Source organism: Balaenoptera ricei, chromosome 9, assembly GCF_028023285.1.
Source record: "Balaenoptera ricei isolate mBalRic1 chromosome 9, mBalRic1.hap2, whole genome shotgun sequence".
Classification (NCBI taxonomy): Eukaryota; Metazoa; Chordata; class Mammalia; order Artiodactyla; family Balaenopteridae; genus Balaenoptera; species Balaenoptera ricei.
The window spans coordinates 58,867,470-58,891,500 of NC_082647.1; the positions used below are offsets into that span (position 1 = coordinate 58,867,470).

The window sequence follows — 24,031 nt, forward strand, 5'->3', positions numbered from 1 at the left end:
CTACCAAAATGAACAAAAAAATCAGAATTTTTGGAAGACTATAACAGAATCCACAACATAACACTGACAATGTCCATGATATAATCTAAATTTTCTAAATATATATATATATATATATATATATATTTTTTTTTTTTTTTTTTTTACGAAGAAGTCCCATTTTATTCTTGAGAGCATACAAATCCCTTTCCTCATAAGGAAAAGTACTTTCCCCTTCTCTTGGGTGAGAGATATGACTCTTCCACAGTTCCCAGCTTTCTCTTCTACCAGTACTTGTACATGCCGGTTAAAGCGTTTTTAGAGATAGATGATGCATTTGTTCAGGTTGTGCAGGTCATCAATGAACATCCGATTTCCAACCATTCTCTTCTTTCGGATACAACGCTGCAATTCATTCCCCTTCCAGCCTCGAAGACATATGGGGCCCTTGATCAGTTCTTTGGGGTGCTTTTCAAAGTTTCCCAGGATCCCGATGTTGTCATATACCCCAAATATGGCCCTCTTCTCATTCCAACGATCAACCACTTTGTGGGGCGGGAGGGTGACCCTTACATGGAACAATCTAGGAACACCCAGAGAGAAGCTTCTGCAGGCCAGCGGCACCTGGCCCCATAGGCTCCTGCCTGCCACCCAAGTGAGGCTCCCTGCCATTGCTCTCGTCTCCCCCGCTACAACAGCTCACATCATAAGCACAGGAGGGAGGGCCAGACGTGGGCTTCAAGGAGATAACAAGAACCATCCCCACTGGGTTCACAAGGGTACTACATGCATGCAGCCATCTTGGGCTCTACCCCCTAAACATATATTTTTTTAAAAAAACAGGAAAATTTTACCCATTCTCAAGAGAAAAGACAATATAAATATCAACCCTGGATGATCCAGAAATTGAAATTACTAGATGTCAAAAATCTAGAAATAAGAAAATTAAAACCACCAAACCAAAATATAGTATTTATTAGGAGTTTATTGTGCATATAAGAACAGTTTGTGAACTGGGAGCTTTCAGATTTAAAACTAATATGAAGCTCAGGCGGATGACATTACAGGACAGTTTATAAAGTGAAAATGGTTGATTATTATAATGGGGGTTTCCAGATTGCAGGGGATTGGTTAAAAGGGATTACCTGATACCATTTTTAGGAAGACAACTTAAGTTTCTTTTATGATTATCAGAAGCATTTACAAGAAGCAGTCCAAGTTAAGTTTCACTTGTTTTGCAAAATAAGCTAAATTAAGTTACACTTACGTGGTTTAAGTGATTTTGTCTGCTCAGGAGTTTTCAAGTCTGGGCTCCATTTTGTATTTAATTTTAACACAGTCAAGGATTTTTAGAGCAGCTATTATAACTATACTCAGTGTGGTAAAGAAAAATATTCTGGTAATGAATGGAAAGTTAGGGAAGCTCAGTAAAGACAAAGAAATTATGCAAAAGAAACTAATGAATTCTAAAACTGAAAAATGAAATCTCTGAAATTAAAAAAAAAATCCTTGGATAGGCTTGAAAACAAAATAGAGGTGACAGAGAAAACAGTCAGTGAGCTTGAGAATACAATAGAAAATATCCAATCTGAAAAATAAACCAAAAAAATTAGAAGAAAATTAATAGAGCCTCAGAGAACTCAATGTCAAAAGATCTAACACGTGTAATTGGAGGCCCGGGATGAAAAGAATTATGGCAGAATAAGTATTTGAAGAAATAGCCAAAATTTTCCCAAATTTGGTGAAACACATAAACATAGAAGCTTGGTGAACCCAGAACATGATAAATATAAAGGAGCTATGTGTAGACACATCATCATCTAACTGCTGAAAATCAAAGAAAAAGATAAAATCTTGCAAGCAGTCAGAAAAAAATGACACAATTACACAGGAGAAAATGGTTCAAATGATCACAGTCTTTTCAACTGAAACTATGGAGGCCAGAAATTCATGAAACAATATCTTCAGGGTGTTGAAAGAAAAAACTGTGTCAATCCAGGATTTCATATGCAGCAAATACATCTTGCAAAAATGAAGGTGAAATAATGTTTTCAAATAAAAGAAAACTAAGGGGCTTCCCTGGTGGCGCAGTGGTTGAGAATCTGCCTGCCAATGCAGGGGACACAGGTTTGATCCCTGGTCTGGGAGGATCCCACATGCCGTGGAGCAACTAGGCCCGTGAGCCACAATTGCTAGGCCTGCGCGTCTGGAGCCTGTGCTCTGCAACAAGAGAGGCCGCGATAATGAGAGGCCCGCGCACTGCGATGAGGAGTGGCCCCTGCTTGCCGCAACTAGAGAAAGCCCTCGCACAGAAACGAAGACCCAACACAGCCATAAATAAATAAATAAAAATTAAACTCACAAAAAAAAAAAAAAAAAAGAAAACTAAGAAAATTTGTCACCTAACAGATCTGCTGAAATGCTAAATAAAATTCTTCAGGCTAAAGGAAAATGAAAACTCAGATCTTCAAGAAGGAATAAAAATACTTGGATGTAAATGTAAATACATGAGCTAATGTAAAATATTATTTCCCTACTTAATCGCTTTAAAATTATATATATTAAAATATAGCTAGGTGTTTAGGTCAAAAATTATAAAATTTTTGTGTGGGATTTATAATACATATAGATGTAACACATATGAAAATTATTGCATAAAGATTGTTTGGGGAATAATAGACCTTTATGGTTGTAAGTTTTCTATATTTTATGTGAACTAGCTCATTATTAACTCTAAATTGAAATAAAAAGTTAAGTATATCTATTAACCTTCAGAGCAACCACTTAACCTGGGATTATAATCTCTTAAAAAGCAAGACCTGTGTTTTATTCATCTTTTATCCTGAATGATAAACCACTGAGTAATGAATCATATGACTGAATAAATATAGTGAAACAGTTTGTTGAGAAGTTTTGAATCGACCCTTTTAACTGACACTTGTTCACAGCTGAGTTATGATTCTACTTTTAGCACAACTGGATATAGTAAAGGCATAATAAATGCTATTATTATTATTATTAGTGTTCCTAACGATGCCTTTGGAACACAATAATGTCATGGGTCACAAATTTTGAATCATCAAAGAATAATCAATTCATAGATAAGGGCACAGATTTTAGAGTGCCAAGACTTAGGTTAGAGTCTCACTAACCACCTAGGTGACCTCTTAATTTATGTCTAAAGTGAGATGGTGATCAAACTTGCTTTATAGGGCTGTTGAGAAGATTAAATAAAAATTCATGTAAATTGTTTAGCACAGTATTTGGGACAAAGAAAGTACTCAATAAATATAGGCTGCACTTACTGAAGGAAGTTTTTCGGTTGACAATACCTAATACAAACTCTTTAAAAATTTGTAATCCATGTATATCACGTATATATACATATATATATATATATATATGTCAACTCTGTACTAATCAGAACATCTGATTAACCAGAACATCCATTCTCCAATCTTGGCGGATCACTGTGTTATGTGTTATGTAACTCTATCTTGTTATGAAAACTACCACATTTTCAATCTAAAATACAACACAAATGAACTTATCTATGAAACAGAAACAGACCCAGACATAGAAGACAGACATGTGGTTGCCAAGGGGGGGGGGGTGGGGGAGAGATGGATTGAGAGTTTGGGGTTAGCAGATGCAAACTATTATATATAGAATGGATAAACAACAAGGTCCTACTGTATAGCACAGGGAACTATATTCAATATCCTGTGATAAACCATAATGCAAAAGAACATGAAAAAGAATGTATATGTATGTATAACTGAATCACCTTGCTGTACAGCAGATATTAACACAACATTGTAAATCAACTATACTTCAATAAAATAAAATTTTTTAAAAAAGAAAGCTTCCACATTTTCAAATCATTTGTTTTGTTTCCAACAAATAAAAAACAAGATTGGATCTACTATCCTATCACTTGAAATAGTAGCAACACAGATCCACTATCCCGCTGCAAAACCCTTGGGACGTGATGTCTTTTGGAATTCAGAATGTCTTGGATTTTAGAAAGTCATGACTATCTTATGTAACAACCTTAGGGGAGGCTGGCAGTTGCTTTTAATCAAACATATTAATAATTCCTCAGTCATTAATACATAATAGGCCCTCCATATCCACGGGTTCTGCATCTGGGGATTCAACCAACCACGGACTAAAAATATTCGTAAAAAAAGAAAATTCCAGAAAGTTCCAAAAAATAAACTTGAATTTGCCACAGGCTGGTAACTATTTACATAGCATTTACATTGCGTTAGGTACTATGAGTAATCTAGAGACGATTTTAAGTATATGGGAGGATATGTGTAGGTTATATGCCAGTACTACACCATTTTATATTAGAGACTTAAGCATCTAGGAATTTTGGTATCTGCAGGGGGGCCTGAAACCAATACCCTGCAGATACCAAGTGACAACTGTATTTACACAAAGTGGGGTAAAGTGAGCCTATAAATTGCCACAGATAATTTTCAGTCAGATCTTAACCACTTAATGAGTTCGCTACAATATGCGCCAATTTTTTTCAGGTTTTCAATTTTAGAATTGCAAATAAGGGATTGTGGACCTGTGATAGCAAACACTTAGACTGTATTTATCATGATCCAAGTATGTTCTAAATGCTTTATATATCAATATATTTGATCCACAACAAGCCTGCCTGGTAGATATTAGGATTAGCTTCATTATACAAATGAAGAAACTAAGGCACAAAGAAGTTAAGTAGTTTACCCGGAGTTACATAACTAATAAGATGTAGAATCAAGATTCTGTTCCAGAGCTTATTCCTTTACCACCTCGCTTTGCTGGCTTTCTGAAATCTAATTTAAGTTCTAATTACCTGTAAAGCAACACATTTAAAGGTCATTCTAAACAACAATTTCAAAATTCACCTGGATATCAGTCATTTTCTGGCCAGAGACCATTAGGACTGTAGAAGAACGCCCTTGCTCTGTATGCACTCTTGCATTGTAAATGGAAATAGAAAATCTTACTCAAAGTTCCAATATGTACAATACCCACCAGTGTGTACCAATAACCACATTTTCTTTTTCTCTGCCATGCTGGCAGTGAAAGAAATAGCAGGGAATGAGAAATTAGTGGGAGAGGCAAGCAGAAGGGAAAATAACATGTGAAAATCAATAGACTCCCAAGCGGGTAGCCTTTTGTCATTCCCATGTGTTCAGCCCGTCTCTTAAGAGAACAAGGTGGCAAGTTGTCTGGGCTTGACTAGAAGTTACAATGCCTTCGGTCTCCTAGATCTCCTCTTGAGAAATTATATAAAAGTCACATTCGAATGCTGGTTATTGATTTAGAACATTTCTCACCTCTGATTCACTCAATGTATTAAAAACAACTTGAAAAACTTTACCAGAATTTTCTACAACTTAAATTCAACTACAAACATATATTCTTTGAGGTCTCCTTAGTAACTGTAGAAAATCAAGTAATCAGCATTTTCCAAATTAGATTTCTTTATAGGTACCTAGTAACCATATTCTGTCCAAATATCTTCTGTTCAGGTGATTGGATTTGCAGTCTAGGACATCACTGTTGAAAATGTACTTTTTTAATGAAATGTTTTCATTGTTCGTCAAAGAAACAAGGCATTCGTTGTGTCCCTTGCCAACCCGGATATAGTCAAATCTAGGCTGTGTCTGCAAGTTGAAAACCATTTTAATTATATGTCTATATTCCTGTTGGAAAACAATCTGCCTTATTTTATACTCTTGTTTTCCTATTCTCATTTCATGCCCCGGGCCCGCAGGTAATCATAGTGTTGGCTCTCACATTTGAATAACAATTTTAGTGAGATTAGATTTGGTTCTCCTTGGTGAAAATGTTGATTCACTATAATATCGCATTTATGGTGTTTAGAGTACACACAGAAGGTGAAGAAGTCTAAGAACCAAAGGGTCCACAAGTTGCTTAATTCTAAAAAAAAATGAAAAAGCTACGATAACTGGACCCATCTTGAAAGATCCAAAAAACAAATGAGAATATAACAGTATATGAAATGAACCACCTCCAGACCCCAGCCTTGGATGTCATCAAGTATTAAAAAGAAAAAAAGAAGCTTTAGATCAAATGGGCAAAAGTGGAAAAGGACAAAACTATATAGATGAAACTTTCAAACAACTCAGTAGCCCCTATTATCTCTCTCCCCAAGGGCAGAAGGGTCATTACTGCCACTGAGGGACAGTGAAATATCCTCCTAATTGCCAAATTGAACCAATCTCCTCTCTTATGGGTGATCATAGCGAGGGTAAGTACACTAAACGAATCAGGGAAAGAGATTGCCGGCAGGGATGTCTGCAGACAAGGCGTGAAAGAGCTCTTCTCTAGGTTTTACCAGGGCAATCACATTAAGGGAAGAGAAACTTTCAATCAACTAGAATGAAAAGGTTTTTATCCCAGAAGTCCTCTTTTTTTACGTGGTTACAATTAAACATCATGGGTTAAGAAGAAGAAGGAAACTAGCATTTGAACACCACAGTGGTCTAGGCACTTTGTTCATGTGATCTCGTTTGACGTCATAATAAATTCTGTAACCTAGATGTCTTCTTCCCTCATTATACTGATGAGACTAAAGCAGAAAAGCTGGGTAACTTGTCCACCATTACTCTATTGGTAAGGGATAAGACGGGATTCAAACGTAAGGCTGTGTGACTTCAAAATATGTGCCCTTCCCGCTGCTATTGGAAAACTTTCCCTCCCAACAAGCAAGTTCCCTCCTTCTTGCTTCTCTTCGCAGAAATATAAGCTCATTCCCTCCTCCTTACCTGAGGCAAGAATTCTCCTTCCAACTGGACCATCGTTGCCTCCCCTCAAACAGAGTCTCCTCTTTAATCAACCGTTTTACCTTGAACATCTTTAGGAAATCCCATTTACAAAAACACAGTGGTCTGGGAACCAGCAAAGTCAGGACAAAAGGACAAAATCCTTTCAAAATGTGCTTTTTGAAATGGAAGGAATGGACATTGTTTTTGTTTGTAATACAAATGAGCAATTGGGTTCAGGTCTATTCTAGATCACCCCTCAAAATGATACTTGTGTACCCAAGTGCTAGTGATGGCCTAGACTACAGGCCTCTTCAGGGGATTCTGTCCCACAAGGATCTCTGAATCCGGGGATGGGAAATGTGGAAATGGACATTGAGCAATCCTCGAGTTCTTTCCTTTACTTTCTTTGTCTTCATACCAGACCTTACTGAACAGGTAAGGGAAAATTAAGGTGAGTGTGGGATAAAAGGTTTGAAACTGCATATTAAACATGACTTTCCTAACACTTTTGAGGCCAAAATAATGTATATGGCAGGACGGGGGGGTGGGGAGGTAGACTCCAAGGAGAGTTACATGGACGGTGTAATGGCTATTTTGTCCAGGTCATAAAAAGGCATGACAAGGTATTCTCACCACAGAACACTTCTTTAGAAACCAGAATTTTTTCTATCCTTCAGATCTGCTGTTTCTCCTCTAGTCTGCAATTGGACAAATCCCTTCCTAGCTTTCTTTAACAGTGGATAACAGTCAACTCATTTTCTCAGAAGTTCAGTATTACTCAACTTTGTTAAACTCTCAGGTATGCTGAGAATACTTGTGATTTCTATGTGCTGCCCATATACACATTTTTAAAACTGCACTTGCAATCTTAATTTATACTTTATAAATGATAACCAGTTACAGTAAAAGTTTAAAGTAAAATTCCCCTGAAGTCAGTACATGAAGGATTAGTTTTTCCCTGAGACTGGGAAATGAGGGAATATGAACCTTAAATGGTTAAGCTTAGGACACAATGACTGATAACAAGAGGTATAAAAGAGAGAAGAAAAGCACTCAGGTCAGTTAAGTTGACTGTGTCCTGAATGCATTAACAGCTAAGAAATGTTTATCTAACCAATTCCCTTAGTTCTGATTTCACATTCATCAAGTAAGTTTCAGGTTATAATTTTACATCTCATGTTCAATTATCTACAGAAAGAGAATGAACCGATCACAGACTATGGTTTTCTGACTATTGTGACAACTGTACTTCTCATTAAAAATTAATAAATTGGCACTAAATTTTGGGTATCAACCTTGTAAATGTGGTTTACATGAAACCATCACTGAGAAATGCATCCATTTCATGAGCTGACTAAAGCTTCAGGGCTTCAAGCCTAGACAAGTCAGGGCCAAATCACTTACTGTGATAAATTCACCAAAATAAAGCCCCCTCACAGGGTTCTGTGAGGTGTCTACAAAGCCAGCTGCTGGCTTGGCCCTGACAACACACCTCTCACAGACTGGGTCTGTCTTCACATTTCTATTCCTTCTGTGCACCAGTGTTAACCATAGCAGCCCACTAACTACTGGCATCCTAGCCAGCCTTATGGGCAGAAATTTACCACAAACAGCACATATTCTTCACATCTAATTGGGGGAAAATGCACTTTCGCTGTTTTCTCATCCACTTGTGTCAACTGTCAATTATCACTTTCAGCAAGAAAAACGAAATTAAACAAGGAAAAGTCAATAATCACTGCTCTCCTTTTGCCACCAAGAACAACAAGCTAATACATAAAAGATATTTTTTTTAAATATTCCAGACTTACAGACTTTTTCCAATTTACATGGTTGCTTGTTTACTTTCACCAGTTTTGATAAGGAAATTACAAGGGGTTTTTTTTCTCTTTCTTGAACATCTAAGAGCAGACAGATTTGCACATCCATCATCAAGGTAGGATACTGTGAATATATTTTATTCATGTTTACCCATGTTATCTAGAGAGTTATTTGCTTTTCTGACTATTTTTGGGGAAAAGTGAGAGCTCTGCTTTAAGGGACTATCACAAACAACCGTAATGTAATTTCATGACAGCCAACAGGAAGAAGCACTTCTCTATCGGTTTCCAGGTGTAAATTTGAATTAAATCAACTGATATTTATTGAGTCCCTAATGGCGTGCTCAGCACAGAGGAATCCCCAAGTTTATAGCCATGAAAATGTTATATTTGAAATAGGTTTTAGGAGACAGAGACAAGTGGGGTCTTCACTTGTTCTCATGTTGCTACCATAAAAAATTTCATTTTTCTCTGTGAAAAATGAAATAAGATCTAACCATATTACGATCAAAGGAGAGTTAAAATTTAACTTAAACAGCTTAGCCACAGAAGTCTTAGGTGTAGTCCTATTGGTCATTAATAGTCTTTGAGACTGGTTAATCAAGGGATGGCTGCTGCCATGCACAACGATGGAGTCTTGTGGAAAGAGTATGTATGCTTCTGTCACCGGAAACGACAAGCAATATTATGATATAAACCACCCTATTCCAATTAATCAACAAAGTCTTCGTAAAAAGGGAGAAGAAAATGTTACACAATAATAAATGATAACCACAACAAATGTGTATGATTTCTTACCTCTTGTATTAGCTCTTTTTAAATATACTTTTGTGCTTATTGTTTTAATAATGTAGGGGAGGACATGTCCTCTGAATGGATGAGGAGACTGAGGAACCGTAAATTCCTCAGTGCCCTGGGGAATTTAACTATGCATTTTTAGGATAGCTTTGGAAAATGAGTGAGAGTGATCTCTGACGTGAAGATACAGTTTTGCTAGGTTTAGAGAACAGACTATGCAAACAGTTACACTGTTCTGTTTCCCATGAGTGACCAACCATAAAGCCCCTCTGAGAACTAAAAGATGCAATGTAGTTGACTAGAAACAATACTGAAAGTCTCACAGACTGAATTTTGGTGGCTTTCATACGTTTTTCTTTGTTTTGTTTGTTTGTTTGTTGCTTTCTTTGGTGAAGAATTTTTAATCTCCCTTCATGGCCTTCATCTCAACTTCTATTTATCCAGCCTTTTTCACAAAGTCTCTCAATCATACCAGTGTAAACTGAACTAGTTTCTCTAGCCTCTGCAATTTAATACATAGGGGACATTTGTCATTAGCCATTCTACTTCTTAATAGCACTCTAACATCCTTTTAGGAAATGATTTCTCTTCTTTGTGTATTATCACAGTTGGAGAATAACTGGTGGGGCCTGTCAGGCTCCCATCTCTAAATAGCGTCTGTGGGTGGGCACATCAGCCCATTGAATGCTTTCATCCTACACTATGAACAAGTGAGGCAAGAACAAAACAAATGGTTGATAATCATATACAGGGTGTCAACATAACAGCAGCATCCTGACAAGACTGTACTTCCTGCTTCTTTGCTCTTCAGAGCTACCTGAAATCCTCCCCATTCCCAAGCCTGGTCTCCTACCTAGCCTCCAACTGATTGTGAGAGTCTCCAAAAACTTTTGAAACAACTTCAGTTTTTGCTTAGTCAGTGGACTTCTGTTGCTTGCAACCAATATCCCTTATTAACATACGTGTCAGTAGTTGATTATATATTTTCCATAATTTCTGTACTTCAATTTTGTCTCCCCAACAGGATTTTTAGTTACAGAGTTAATATTTACTAAATGCTGAAAAATCTTACAATAATAGAAAACATAAACTAAAGAAGATTTTTTAAATAAGTTACAGATAAAGAAACAGACACTACAGCTAAAGTAACTTGCCACAGGTCATATACTTAGCAGTGGAATCACCAACTAGAACAAGGATTACCTGCTCTGCTGTTTATTACTCTTTCCACCAGAACAAGCTTCCTTCTTGTTCATTAAGTGGTTTTTTTAGGAAAACATTAATACTAAACTATGAATCATATTCTCAGATAATAGTCAAAGAGAATATAATATGCCCTAAGAGCAGTTATAGAGCATTCTAACAAAACAATAGAACTGCATCCGTCATTTTAGGACATCATCCCACGGAGCTAACGGAACACAGGAAATAATTCCCAAGAATGTGCCAAAGAAAGTCATTTCCCATAAGAACCCAAGGAAATATACTGCTATAATGATGACTGCAATAACTGATATACTATTCACAAGTCTTCATTTGTCATGAGCTTTATAGAGTTATTTCCATACTGAACAGAAATTTTTCTCTCAGTTTCTTCCATGAAACAGCTGCAATACTTAATGTTCCAGGATTAACTAAAAGGTATCATGTTGGATTCAGAGTGACTATTTGCACAAGTGTAGGAGATAGAAGTTTAAGGATTATACTGAGAGATGGTGTAATTCATATTAAAGAAGTCAGGAACATTGCTGCTACAGGGCTGAGCACACGTCCCTTGCAGTCTATGCATTCTTTAACGTGGTTATGGAAGAACTGGCTCTAATGAGAGACAACACGCACTGCTCCGGCCAGAGATTTCCATCTCTGGAGTTTATAGCTAAGTCCAAGAGGAAAGGTTTACTCTTCTGGGAGTTAAATCATAAATATCAAAGAGCAGAACTTTTAGCTGCCATGCTTTCATAATTTTCCACACATTTTCTATTTGCTAGTAAATTAATAGTTTGTTCTTCTTTCTTTGGGCATGATTAATATGAATTATTTACAACAACATTTGGACCCATCATTTCAGTCTTAGAGCAAACAGATATACCATCTAGAATCTAGACGTCCGTTATAACTACTTAAGTATGTGCACCCCCGTGATGGGCAAGAATTTAATCCTCAGGAATGTAGAGTTGCGTGAGATGAAAAATCAAATAGCATAAATGAATTTTGTATAACTAGCTTGATATAGGAGTAGCATTGTGGTCATAAGAGAACAAATGTAAGATATCTTAATAGTTTCTTACCTCTGAGACCAGAAGTATTTAGAATTATATAATATGTGTGACCCATTAAATAAAATTATATTAACAAATTTAGAGTCTTCTACAAAGAGGGTAGGGCCAAGAAACTGTTTGAAAATTTTTTGAGGAAAGCAAAATTGCTATCAAAATATTTTACCATGGCCTACAAGGCCCTCTGTTACTTGGCTTTCTGCCCGTTTTACCAGAAGTATCTTCTATCACTGCCTGCCTAACTAACTAAACTCCAGCCATACCGACCATTTTTCTTGATCTTACCTGGGTCATTTTACACTTTTGCCCCAGAGTTTGGAATGAGTGGCTCTCTCTCATCATGGAAATTCTCAACCCAAAGAGGCTTCCTAGACCACCACAGCTAAAGTAGCCTCCTATCCACTCCCATCTTCATAATTACTTTCTACTTATTACTCTATTCTCTTCATAGTACTAATACCAAATAAAATTATCCCACTTATCTGTAATCAGTTTATTTATAGTTCAAAATCTATGGAGGAATGAGCATGAAACAGTTTTATTTTTTTCCAATCACTGGCTTCAACCTTGCACAGTTCAGTTTTCCTCTCCTGCCTCTTAACAATAACTCAGGCAGCTCTCAAAGATGTTCAGTCACTTTCAGTTATTAAAAATTAGTCTAGTTCATTTTTAAACCTCAGTCTCATTCTCTTTCTCAGCATGTTCCTTCTCAATTCCTCTCCATTCCTACCAATATTAGGGCTTCTGGAATTGGGGATGAAAAGGAAAAAAATAGGAAAAATAGCCAAGATCTTATATAACCAGGTGCCTGTCAGTGGTTCTCTCTTGGTCACTGAGCCTTCTGTGGGTAAGACCCCCACGGCCTTTCATGTTCCTCTTGCAGCAAGCCTCCAACTGCTGATTCTTCAGAACGCCCAGAGAGATCCTTCACTTAGACAGTCTCACCCTGCCTCATGTCTTCCAACCTTCCCACAGCAGCTGCCCTAGTGGTACACCACAAAGCTCTTAGTGTCAAAACCTACTCACCAGGTGAGGTAAGAGAAGGTCAGCTCGAGTCCATCTACAGTTTACAGTGTCTACTTGAACTGCAGAACTCTCATATCCTTGCCATGCAAAGTTTCAAGGATAGGCCACTTCCTCTCTCTGTTCTGTCATTTGTTTCCAGGTTTTTTTCCCTCTATGTTAAAATGGCATAGAGGCTGATCAGCAAGTACATGCATAAGCTGATGATCCAAGAGAAAATAAGATGCAGTCTCACTTTCTTGCAGATACCCCCAACCTCTATGAGTGGCTTTCTTGCAGCTTCTCTCACTTAGCTTTTGGAGTTAACAAACACTCACTTGACTTTTAGGAGACACCTCCTCAACTCCACCAAGTAGAAGAGGAGAAAATGCCAAGCACTCTCACTTTAGAGAGCTGCTTCTCTCTTTCTCTCTCCATCCCTCTCTACTCCCCTCTAAGAGAGACTGAATGGAAATGAAGAAAGGGGAGCTGGCCAAGCCTCGATGGGATGTTTGTCCCCAGTTCTTCGCTGTTGTCTTTAGAATCTGAAGCACTCAACACATTTTTTAACCTCAGATTTAGCTCCTAAGTCATCAATATACGAGTAACAAAAAAGGTCTCTTTTACTTAGCATCCTGTATTAAACTTTATTTTACTTATGTGTGTTTATTTTTTAGTATCTCCCATGAGAGCAAAACTCTAAACAGGGCAAGGATGCCGTAATTCACTACCATATCCCCAGCCTCCAGTATATGACTTGGTACGTATGAGGCACTGAATAATATTGATTGATTGATGGTATAAATGCAAAAATAATGAAGTTTAAGGAAAGTTGTGGTTGGGGGGTTTTACTACTTCCCAGTGCTCAAAACAAGAAAAGGAGATCCTAGATCTACAATAGTGACCAGACTAACTCTACTGTAACAAGCTAGTGATCAAATTGCAATGAGAATCAGGGTTCCCCCCAACTTTTCCTTTTTTTCTCTCTCTCTCTTTCTTCCCTTCTTCCTCCATTACTGTCCTTGCTCCCTCCCTCCCTCCCTTCCTTCCTTAAACACGGAACAAAAATATGTAGTACCTCATATTCATACATAGGGTAAACAGAAAAGATATATTAATTTAAGGTGAAATTTTGAAATGTTGGGAAACCAGAACAGCAAGTTGACTAGTTTAGAGCAGATCTTGGATATAAAACTGAGTTTCAAAGGACCTTAAGCTAAGCAAACAGTAATATAGCTATAAACAAAGAACCTAGTGTTCTTCATGTTTTAAATATGAAAAAGATTCCTGGTCATATAATTGCCTTTTCCCACAAACTTTTAGAAGAAAGGGTAATATTTCTTCAGTTCCTCCTCCCACTTTTTTTTCCTTAGTCAGAATATTCTCTTACCAAATTCACGCTGGGGAAAAAGAAAAGTACTGAGCAATGTCTCCCATGGTTCCCTTTAGGACTTTCCTAAATTCCCTCTTGAAGCTTTTCTGTAGGTCCACAAATGACTCCTGATCAAGTGCACCAAAAAAGGCAATATACTCTAATCCCAAAAGAGGAAACCAAAGGACTTAGCCAGGAGCTTCCACGCAGAGTAAGCACACCATTTTCACTTAGGTTGCATGATTATTTGATGTGACCTTAAAAGGGGGGGTCTAGTGATAATGCAGTGTATGGCAACCCTCCCCCTCACCACCAAAAGACCCCTTTACCATCACAAAGCTTGAGTTTCTAAAATGATCCCTTCTTAAAATATTTCCTCACTTTTCCCTTCACTGCCCCCAACACCCTGCAGGTTATTATCCTGGCCCACATGAAGCAACCACTAAACACTATGGCAAACGCCACACGGGTAATCAATGACCTTTGACCTCTCCTTCCCACTCACGACATCTGAACAACTAACAGTTGCACAGTTTTTAAGCCTAAAGCAGTTCGCAAATCTGCCCTGCCTCTTTCCCACTATTAAGCCAGTCAAGTGCACTGTAGGGAAAAAATTATGCTTCAATGTAAAAGAATATGTATTATTTAGATCACACCTTTCCAAATATCTGATTCTACTCTTTCATTATTCTTGAGTTACTTTACAGTTCTGTAAGTTGTAACTGATAACAATGCACACTAATTATTGTCTATAAATGTGTAAGTTCTGCTTGGTAGAGAGTCAATTAACTTTTCTTCCTTCCCACCCGCCACCCCTGAGCCCAGTATTACTTCGATTTGCACATTTATTTCAATATTCCTGATTTGCAAATTTTATTTTTTTTAATTTTCCCTTAAACTTGTAATACCTCACCAATTTCCTCATTAATGAGTTAAATTAAATCTTTAACATCTATTCATTTTTATATTCGTATGAAGTTGTAATGTTACCTTTTTAAAAAGAAGTATAGTGGGCTTCCCTGGTGGTGCAGTGGTTAAGAATCCGCCTGCCAATGCAGACGACACGGGTTCAAGCCCTGGTCCGGGAAGATCCCACATGCCATGGAGCAACTAAGCCCATGTACCACAACTACTGAAGCCCATGCGCCTAGAGCCTGTGCTCTGCAACAAGAGAAGCCACCGCAATGAGAATCCTGTGTACCGCAACAAAGAGTAGCCCGCGCTCGCCCCAAAGAGAGAAAGCTTGCACGCAGCAAGGAAGACCCAATGCAGCCAAAAATAAATAAAATAAATAAACATTTTTTAACATCTTTATTGGAGTATAATTGCTTTACAATGGTGTTAGTTTCTGCTTTATAACAAAGTGAATCAGCTATGCATATACATATATCCCCATATCCCCTCCCTCTTGCATCTCCCTCCCACCCTCCCTATCCCACCCCTCTAGGTGGTCACAAAGCACTGAGCCGATCTCCCTGTGCTATGCAGCTGCTTCCCACTAGCTATCTATTTTACATTTGGTAGTATATAAAAGTCCATGCCACTCTCTCACTTCGTCCCAGCTTACCCTTCCCCCTCCCCATGTCCTCAAGTCCGTTCTCTACATCTGCGTCCTTATTCCTGTCCTGCCCTTAGGTTCTTCAGAACCAATTCTTTCTTTTTTTTTTTTTTAGATTCCATATATATGTGTTAGCATACGGTATTTATTTTTCTCTTTTTGACTTACTTCACTCTGTATGACAGTCTCTATGTCCATCCATCTCACTACAAATAACTCAATTTCGTTTCTTTTTATGGCTGAGTAATATTCCATTGTATATATGTGCCACATCTTCTTTATCCATTCATCTGTCAATGGACACTTAGGTTGCTTCCATGACCTGGCTATTGTAAACAGTGCTTCAATGAACATAGTGGTACGTGACTCTTTTTGAATTATGGTTTTCTAAGAGTAAACGCCCAGGAGTGGGATTGCTGCATCATATGGTAGTTCAATTTTTAGTTTTTTAAGGAACCTCCATACTGTTCTCCATAGTGGCTGTATCAATTTACATTCCCACCAACAGTGCAAGAGGGTTCCCTTTTCTCCACACCCTCTCCAGCATTTACTGTTTGTAGATTTTTTGATCATGGCCATTCTGACTGGTGTGAGGTGATACATCATTGTGCTTTTGATTTGCATTTCTCTAATGATTAGTGATGTTGAGCATCCTTTCATGTGTTTGTTGGCAATCTGTATATCTTCATTGGAGAAATATCTATTTAGGTCTTCTGCCCATTTTTCAATTGGGTTGTTTGTTTTTTTGATATTGAGCTGCATGAGCTGCTTGTATATTTTGGAGATTAATCCTTTGTCAGTTGTTTTGTTACCAAATATTTTCTCCCATTATGAGGGCTGTCTTTTCATCTTGTTTATGGTTTCTTTGCTGTGCAAAAGCTTTGAAGTTTCATTAGGTCTCATTTGTTTATTTTTGTTTTTATTTCCATTTTTCTAGGAGGTGGGTCAAAAAGGATCTTGCTGTGATTTATGTCATAGAGTGTTCTGCCTATGTTTTCCTCTAAGAGTTTTATAGTGCCTGGCCTTACATTTAGGTATTTAATCTATTTTGAGTTTATTTTTGTGTATGGTGTTAGGGAGTGTTCTAATTTCATTCTTTTACATGTAGCTGTCCAATTTTCCCAAAACCAAAAGAAGAAGAGGAAAAAAAGAGGCTGTCTTTTCTCCATTGTATAGTCTTGCCTCCTTTATCAAAGATAAGGTGACCATATGTCCGTGGGTTTATCTCTGGGCTTTCTATCCTGTTCCACTGAGCTATATTTCTGTTTCTGGGCCAGTACCATACTGTCTTGATTACTGTAGTTTTATAGTATAGTCTGAGGTCAGGGAGCCTGACTCCTCCAGCTCTGTTTTTCTTTCTCAAGATTGTTTTGGCTATTCAGGGTCTTTTGTGTTTCCATAAAAATTGTGGAATTTTTTGTTTCAGTTATGTGAAAAATGCCATTGGTAATTTGATAGAGATGGCATTGAATCTGTAGGTTGCTTTGGGTAGTAGAGTCATTTTCACAATATTGATTCTTCAATTCCAAGAACATGGTATATCTCTCCATCTGTTTGTATCATCTTTAATTTCTTTCCTCAGTGTCTTATAGTTTTCTGCATACAGGTCTTTTGTCTCCTTAGATAGGTTTATTCCTAGGTATTTTATTCTTTTTGTTGCAATGGTAAATGGGATTGCTTCCTTAATTTCTCTTTCAGAATTTTCATCATTAGTGTATAGGAATGCAAGAGATTTCTGTACATTAATTTTGTATCCTGCTACTTTACCAAATTCATTGATTAGCTCTAGTAGTTTTCTGGTAGCATCTTTAGGATTCTCTATGTATAGTATCGTGTCATCTGCAAACAGTGACAGTTTTACTTCTTCTTTTCCAATTTTGATTCCTTATATTTCTTTTTCTTCTCTGATTGCTGTGGCTAAAACTTCCAAAACTATGTTGAATAATAGTGGTGAGTGTGGGTAAACTTGTCTTGTTCCTGATCTTACTGGAAATGGTTTCAGGTTTTCACCACTGAGAATGATGTTGGCTGTGGGTTTGTCATATATGGCTTTTATTATGTTCAGGTAAGTTCCCTCTATGCCTACTTTCTGGAGGGTTTTTATCATGAATGGGTGTTGAATTTTCTCAAAAGCTTTTTCTGCATCTATTGAGATTATCATATGTTTTTTATTCTTCAATTTGTTAATATGGTGTATCACATTGATTGCTTTGCATATAGTGAAGAATCCTTGCATTGCTGGTATAAACCCCACTTGATCATGGTGTATGATCCTTTTAATGTGCTGTTGGATTCTGTTTGCTAGATTTTGTTGAGGATTTTTGCATCTATGTTCATCAGTGATATTGGCCTGTAGTTTTCCGTTTTTGTGACATCTTTGGTTTTGGTATCAGGGTGATGGTGGCCTCATAGAATGAGTTTGGGAGTGTTCCTCCCTCTGCTATATTTTGGAAGACTTTGAGAAGGATAGGTGTTAGCTCTTCTCTAAATGTTTGACAGATTTCATCTGTGAAGCCATCTGGTCCTGGACTTTTGTTTGTTGGAAGATTTTTAATCACAGTCTCAATTTCAGTGCTTGTGATTGGTCTGTTTATATTTTCTATTTCTTCCAGGTTCAGTCTCAGAAGGTTGTGCTTTTCTAAGAATTTGTCCATTCTCCAGGTTGTCCACTTTATTGGCATATAGTTGCTTGTAGTAATCTCTCAAGATCCTTTGTATTTCTGCAGGGTCAGTTGTTACTTCTCCTTTTTCCATTTCTAATTCTGTTGATTTAAGTTCTTTCCCTTTTTTCCTTGATGAGTCTGGCTAATGGCTTATCAATTTTGTTTATCTTCTCAAAGAACCAGCTTTTAGTTTTATTGATCTCTGCTACTGTTTCCTTCATTTCTTTTTCATTTATTTCTGCTCTGATCTTTATGATTTCTTTCCTTCTGCTATCTTTGGGTTTTTTTGGTTCTTCTTTCTCTAATTGCTTTAGGTGTAAGGTTAGGTTGTTTAATTGAGATTTTTCTTGTTTCTTGAGGTAGGATTGTATTGCTCTAAACTTCCCTCTTAGAACTGCTTTTGCTGCTTCCCAAAGGTTTTGGATCGTCGTGTTTTCATTGTCATTTGTTTCTAGGTATTTTTTGATTTCCTCGTAGATTTCTTCAGTGATATCTTGGTCATTTAGTAGTGTATTGTGTAGCTTCCATGTGTTTGTATTTTTTACAGATCTTTTCCTGTAATTGATATCTAGTCTCATAGCGTTGTGGTCGGAAAAGATACTTGATACGATTTCAATTTTCTTAAATTTACCAAGGCTTGATTTGTGACCCAAGATATGATCTATCGTGGAGAGTGTTCCATGAGCACTTGAGAAGAAAGTGCATTCTGTTGTTTTTGGATGGAATGTCCTATAAATATCAATTAAGTCCATCTTGTTTAATGTATCATGTAAAGCTTGTGTTTCCTTGTTTATTTCATTTTGAATGATCTGTCCATTGGTGAAAGTGGGATGTTAAAGTCCCCTACTATTTTTTTAATAATTTATGTTATTTATTTTTGGCTGCGTGGGGTCTTCATTGCTGCACACGGGCTTTCTCTAGTTGTGGTGAGTGGGGGCTACTCTTCGTTGAAGTGTGCAGGCTTCTCATTGCTGTGGCGTCTCTTGTTGTGGAGCATGGGCTCTAGGTGCATGGCCTTCACTAGTTGTGGCACACAGGTTCAGTAGTTGTGGCTCTTGGGCTCTAGAGCACAGGATCAGTAGTTGTGGCGCACAGGCTTAGCTGCTCCGCGGCATGTGGGATCTTCCCAGACCAGGGCTTGAACCCGTGTCCCCTGCTTGGCAGGTGGATTCTTAATCACTGCGCCACCAGAGAAGCCCCCTCTACTATTACTGTGTTACTGTCAATTTCCCCTTTTATGACTGTTAGCATTTGCCTTATGTATTGAGGTGCTCCTATGTTGGGTACATAAATATTTACAATTGTTATATCTTCTTCTTGGATTGATCCCTTGATCATTATGTAGTGTCCTTCTTTGTCCCTTGTAATAATCTTTATTTTAAAGTCTATTTTGTCTGATATGAGAATTGCTACTCCAGCTTTCTTTTGATTTCCATTTGCATGGAATATCTTTTTCCATCCCCTCACTTTCAGTCTGTATGTGTCCCTAGGTCTGAAGTGGGTCTCTTGTAGACAGCATATATACAGGTCTTGTTTTTGTATCCATTCAGCCAGTCTATGTCTTTTGGTGGGAGCATTTAATCCATTTACATTTAAGGTAATTATCAATACATATGGTCTTATTACCATTTTCTTAATTGTTTTTGGTTTGTTATTGTAGGTCTTTTCCTTCTCTTGTGTTTCCTGCCTAGAGAAGTTCCTATAGCATTTGTTGTAAAGCTGGTTTGGTGGTCCTGAATTCTCTTAGCTTTTGCTTGTGTGTAAAGGTTTAATTTCTCCGTCGAATCTGAATGAGATCCTTGCTGGGTAGAGTAATCTTGTTGCAGGTTATTCCCTTTCATCACTTTAAATATGTTCTGCCACTCCCTTCTGGCTTGCAGAGTTTCTGCTGAAAGATCAGCTGTTAACCTTATGGGGATTCCCTTGTATGTTACTTGTTCCTTTTCTCTTTCTGCTTTTAATATTTTTTCTTTGTATTTAATTTTTGGTAGTTTAAGTAATATGTGTATTGGCGTGTTTCTCCTTGGATTTATACTGTACGGTACTCTTTGCGCTTCCTGGACTTGATTGACTATTTCCTTTCCCATATTAGGGAAGTTTTCAACCATAATCTCTTCAAACATTTTCTCAGTCCCTTTCTTTTTCTCTTCTTCTTCTGGGACCCCTGTAATTCAAATGTTGGTGTGTTTAATGTTGTCCCAGAGGTCTCTGAGACTGTCCTCAATTCTTTTCATTCTTTTTTCTTTATTCTGCTCTGTGGTAGTTATTTCCACTATTTTATCTTCCAGGTCACTTATCCATTCTTCTGCCTCAGTTATTCTGCTAGTGATTCCTTCTAGAGAATTTTAATTTTCATTTATTGTGCTGTTCATCATTGTTTGTTTGCTCTTTAGTTCTTCTAGGTCCTTGTTAAATGCTTCTTGTATTTTCTCCATCCTATTTCCAAGATTTTGGATCATCTTTACTATCATTACTTTGAATTCTTTTTCAGGTAGACTGCCTATTTCCTCTTCATTTGTTTGGTCTGGTGGGTTTTTACTTTGCTCCTTCATCTGCTGCGTATTTCTCTGTCTTCTCATTTTGCTTAACTTACTGTGTTTGAGGTCTTCTTTTCACAGGCTGCAGGTTCATAGTTCCTGTTGTTTTTGGTGTCTGCCCCCAGTGGGTAAGGTTGGTTCAGTGGGTTGTGGAGGGGACTAGTGCCTGTGTTCTGGTGGATGAGGCTGGATCTTGTCTTTCTGGTGGGCAATACCGTGTCTGGTGGTGTGTTTTGGGGTGTCTGTGAACTTATTATGATTTTAGGTAGCCTCTCCGCTCATGGGTGGGTTGTGTTCCTGTCTTGCTAGTTGTTTGGCATGGGGTGTCCAGCACTGGAGCTTGCTGGTTGTTGAGTGGAGCTGGGTCTTAGCATTGAGACGGAGATCTCTGGGAGATCTCTTGCTGATTGATATTAGGTGGGGCCGGGAGGTCTCTGGTGGTCCATTGTCCTTAACTTGGCTCTCCTACCTCAGAGGCTCAGGCCTGACACCCGGCCGGAGCACCAACACTCTCTCAGCTACACGGCTCAGAAGAAAAGGGAGAAAAAAAGAAAGCAAGAATAAAATAAAATAAAATAAAGTTATTAAAATAAAAAAAAATATTATAAAAATAAAAAAAATTATTGTTATTAAAAAAAGGAGAGCAACCAAACCAATAAACAAATCCACCAATGATAACAAGTGCTAAAAACTATACTAAGATAAACATAAAAATCAGAAACTAGTCAGTCGCATACAGCAAACCCCATGTCTACAGTTGCTCCCAGAGTCCACCTCCTCAATTTTGGGATGATTCATTGTCTATTCAGGTATTCCACAGATGCAGGTACATCAAGTTGACTGTGGGGATTTAATCCACTGCTCCTGAGGCTGCATGGAGCAATTTCCCTTTCTCTTCTTTGTTTGCACAGCTCCTGGGGTTCAGCTTTGGATTTGGCCCTGCCTCTGCATGTAGGTCGCCCTCTGGTGTCTGTTCTTTGCCCAGACAAGATGGGGTTAAAGGAGCAGCTGATTGGGGCCTCTAGCTCACTCAGACCAGGGGTAGGGAGGGGTACAGAATGTGGGGCAAGCCCACAGCAGCAGAGGCCAGCAGGACATTGCAACAGCCTGAGGCATTCCGTGTGTTCTCCCAGGGAACTTGTCCCTGGATCACTGGACCCTGGCAGTGACAGGCTGCACAGGCTCCTGGGAGGGGAAGTGTGGATAGTGACCTGTGCTTGCACACAGGATTCTTGGTGGCTGCAGCAGCAGCCTTAGTGTTTCATGCCCATCTCTGGTGTCCACGCTGACAGTCGCGGCTCGTGCCCATCTCTGAAGCTCATTTAGGCGGTGTTCTAAATCTCCTCCCCTTGCACACCCCGAAACAATGGTCTCTTGACTCTTAAGCAGTTCCAAACTTTTTCCCAGACTCCCTCCCGGTTAGCTGTGGCGCACTGGCCCCCTTCAGGCTGTGTTCACACAGCCAACCCCAGTCCTCTCCCTGGGATCTGACCTCTGAAACCCAAGCCTCAGCTCCCAGCCCCCAGCCACCCTGGCAGGTGAGCAGACAAGCCTCTTGGGCTGGTGAGTGCTGGTCGGCACTGATCCTCTGTGAGGGAATCTCTCTGCTTTGCCCTCTGCACCCGTTGCTGCACTCTCCTCCGTGGCTCTGAAGCTTCCCCCCTGCCCACCTCCTGTTTCCACCAGTGAAGGGGCTTCCTAGTGTGTGGAAACTTTTCCTCCTTCACAGCTCCCTCCCAGAGGTGCAGGTCCCATCCCTATTCTTTTGTCTCTGTTTTTTCTTTTTTCTTTTGCCCTACCCAGGTACGTGGGCAGTTTTTTGCCTTTTGGGAAGTCTGAGGTCTTCTGCCAGCGTTCAGGAGGTGTTCTGTAGGAGCTGTTCCACATGTAGATGTATTTTTGATGTATTTGTGTGGAGGAAGGTGATCTCCACGTCTTACTCCTCCCCCATCTTGAAGGTCCTCCCCACAATGGCACTTTTTAACATTCAAGGTCATCAGTTAATATGGCCCCTTTGGCCATCCTACTCCCCACTCTTTGATACCAAAACAGCCTAAATCATTGTTCTCTGAGTAAACCATAGAAGCTTTTGTTTCTTTTTTCTGGTTCTTCACCAAGTCTATTCATCTATTCATGTCTTGTCTAACTCCACAGCTGGACCCGTGGACCAGTGGATACACTGGACCACTAGGACAGTCTTGATTTCATAGTCAGGAAGGCATCTTGTGTATATTTATGCACAATCAACAATTTTTTCCTCATTGGTGACAGGACTATTTGGGAATCTGGTTTTATGATCTAATCATTAGGTGATCTCTGTCAGAATATAATGGTGATCAGTTAGGTGAGAGATGATAGAGAATCTGGTTTGTTAGCCTTTGTTTGTTTGACTATATGTAAACACAACTCAGTCAAGAAAACACTTTATGCTCACTGAAAGTAGAACATCCCCTGAGATCTGCTTTAGTGAGTGTTTATGGCTCTGCATTTAATGTTAATCTATGATTGAGGTTGTAGAACTAAAGCTGCAAGGTCTTAGCAAGTCTGTGTATCTGTAATTGAGAAAAATATTTACCTCATTGTGTTTGATGTTTTCCTATCTCTAGAATATATAAATTAATTAAATTATAAAGTCTCTCAAATCCGGGACTTCCCTGGTGGTCCAGTGGCAAAGAATCTGCCTTCCAATGCAGGGCACGTGGGTTTGATCCCTGTTCTGGGAACTAAGATCCCACATGCTACGGGGCAACTAAGCTCACGCACAACAACTAAGGAGCTCATAGGCCTCAACGAGAGAGCCCGCGTGCTGCAAACTACAGAGCCCTCGCACTCTGGAGCCCACGTGCCACAACTAGGGAGGGAAAACCCACACACCACAACTAGAGAGAAGCCCCTGCACCACAACGAAGAGCCCATGCACCACAACAAAAGATCCCGCATGCCTCAATGAAGATCTCACGTGCTGCAGCTAAGACCTGACGCAGCCAAAATAAATAAATAAATAAATAAAATAGTTTCTCAAATCCAAATAACTCCATTCTAATTGATTCATAAAGAAAAATAAGCACTTATATAACTCTAATATTCCCAAATTTCTCAGGAAATAAAGAAATTGAACATAAGCTCAGGATCAGAAGCAGGTCAGTATGAAAACATAAGTTCATGTAATAAAGTTTAATCTTTTACAAACTAGGCTGGCTTAATAACTTTTGGTCTGAAGACAGCAATG

At 38.6% G+C, this 24,031-nt stretch overlaps 1 protein-coding gene and 1 long non-coding RNA gene across 3 annotated transcripts in view; both read right to left on the bottom strand.

The window, feature by feature from the left end:
• LOC132371984 (uncharacterized) overlaps positions 1 to 24,031 on the bottom strand; it is a 71,098-nt gene that overhangs the window by 30,788 nt on the left and 16,279 nt on the right. Inside the window, exon 3 of one of the 2 annotated variants that reach the window (XR_009505051.1) lies at positions 20,935 to 21,320. The exons of the other annotated variant lie outside the window; for it this stretch is intronic. This is a non-coding gene — a long non-coding RNA (uncharacterized LOC132371984). Of the gene's footprint in view, positions 1 to 20,934; positions 21,321 to 24,031 lie in introns of those variants that run through there. 2 annotated transcript variants of the gene reach the window in all.
• On the bottom strand, positions 298 to 651 carry LOC132371519 (large ribosomal subunit protein mL51-like). The gene has a single exon (XM_059932793.1). It carries the CDS (start codon positions 649 to 651, stop codon positions 298 to 300), a length of 354 nt encoding a protein of 117 aa, XP_059788776.1.

Coding starts and splice junctions, on each gene's coding strand:
- LOC132371519 (XM_059932793.1), bottom strand. CDS start 651: ATGGCAGGGAGCCTCACTTGGGTGGCAGGCAGGAGCCTATGGGGCCAG.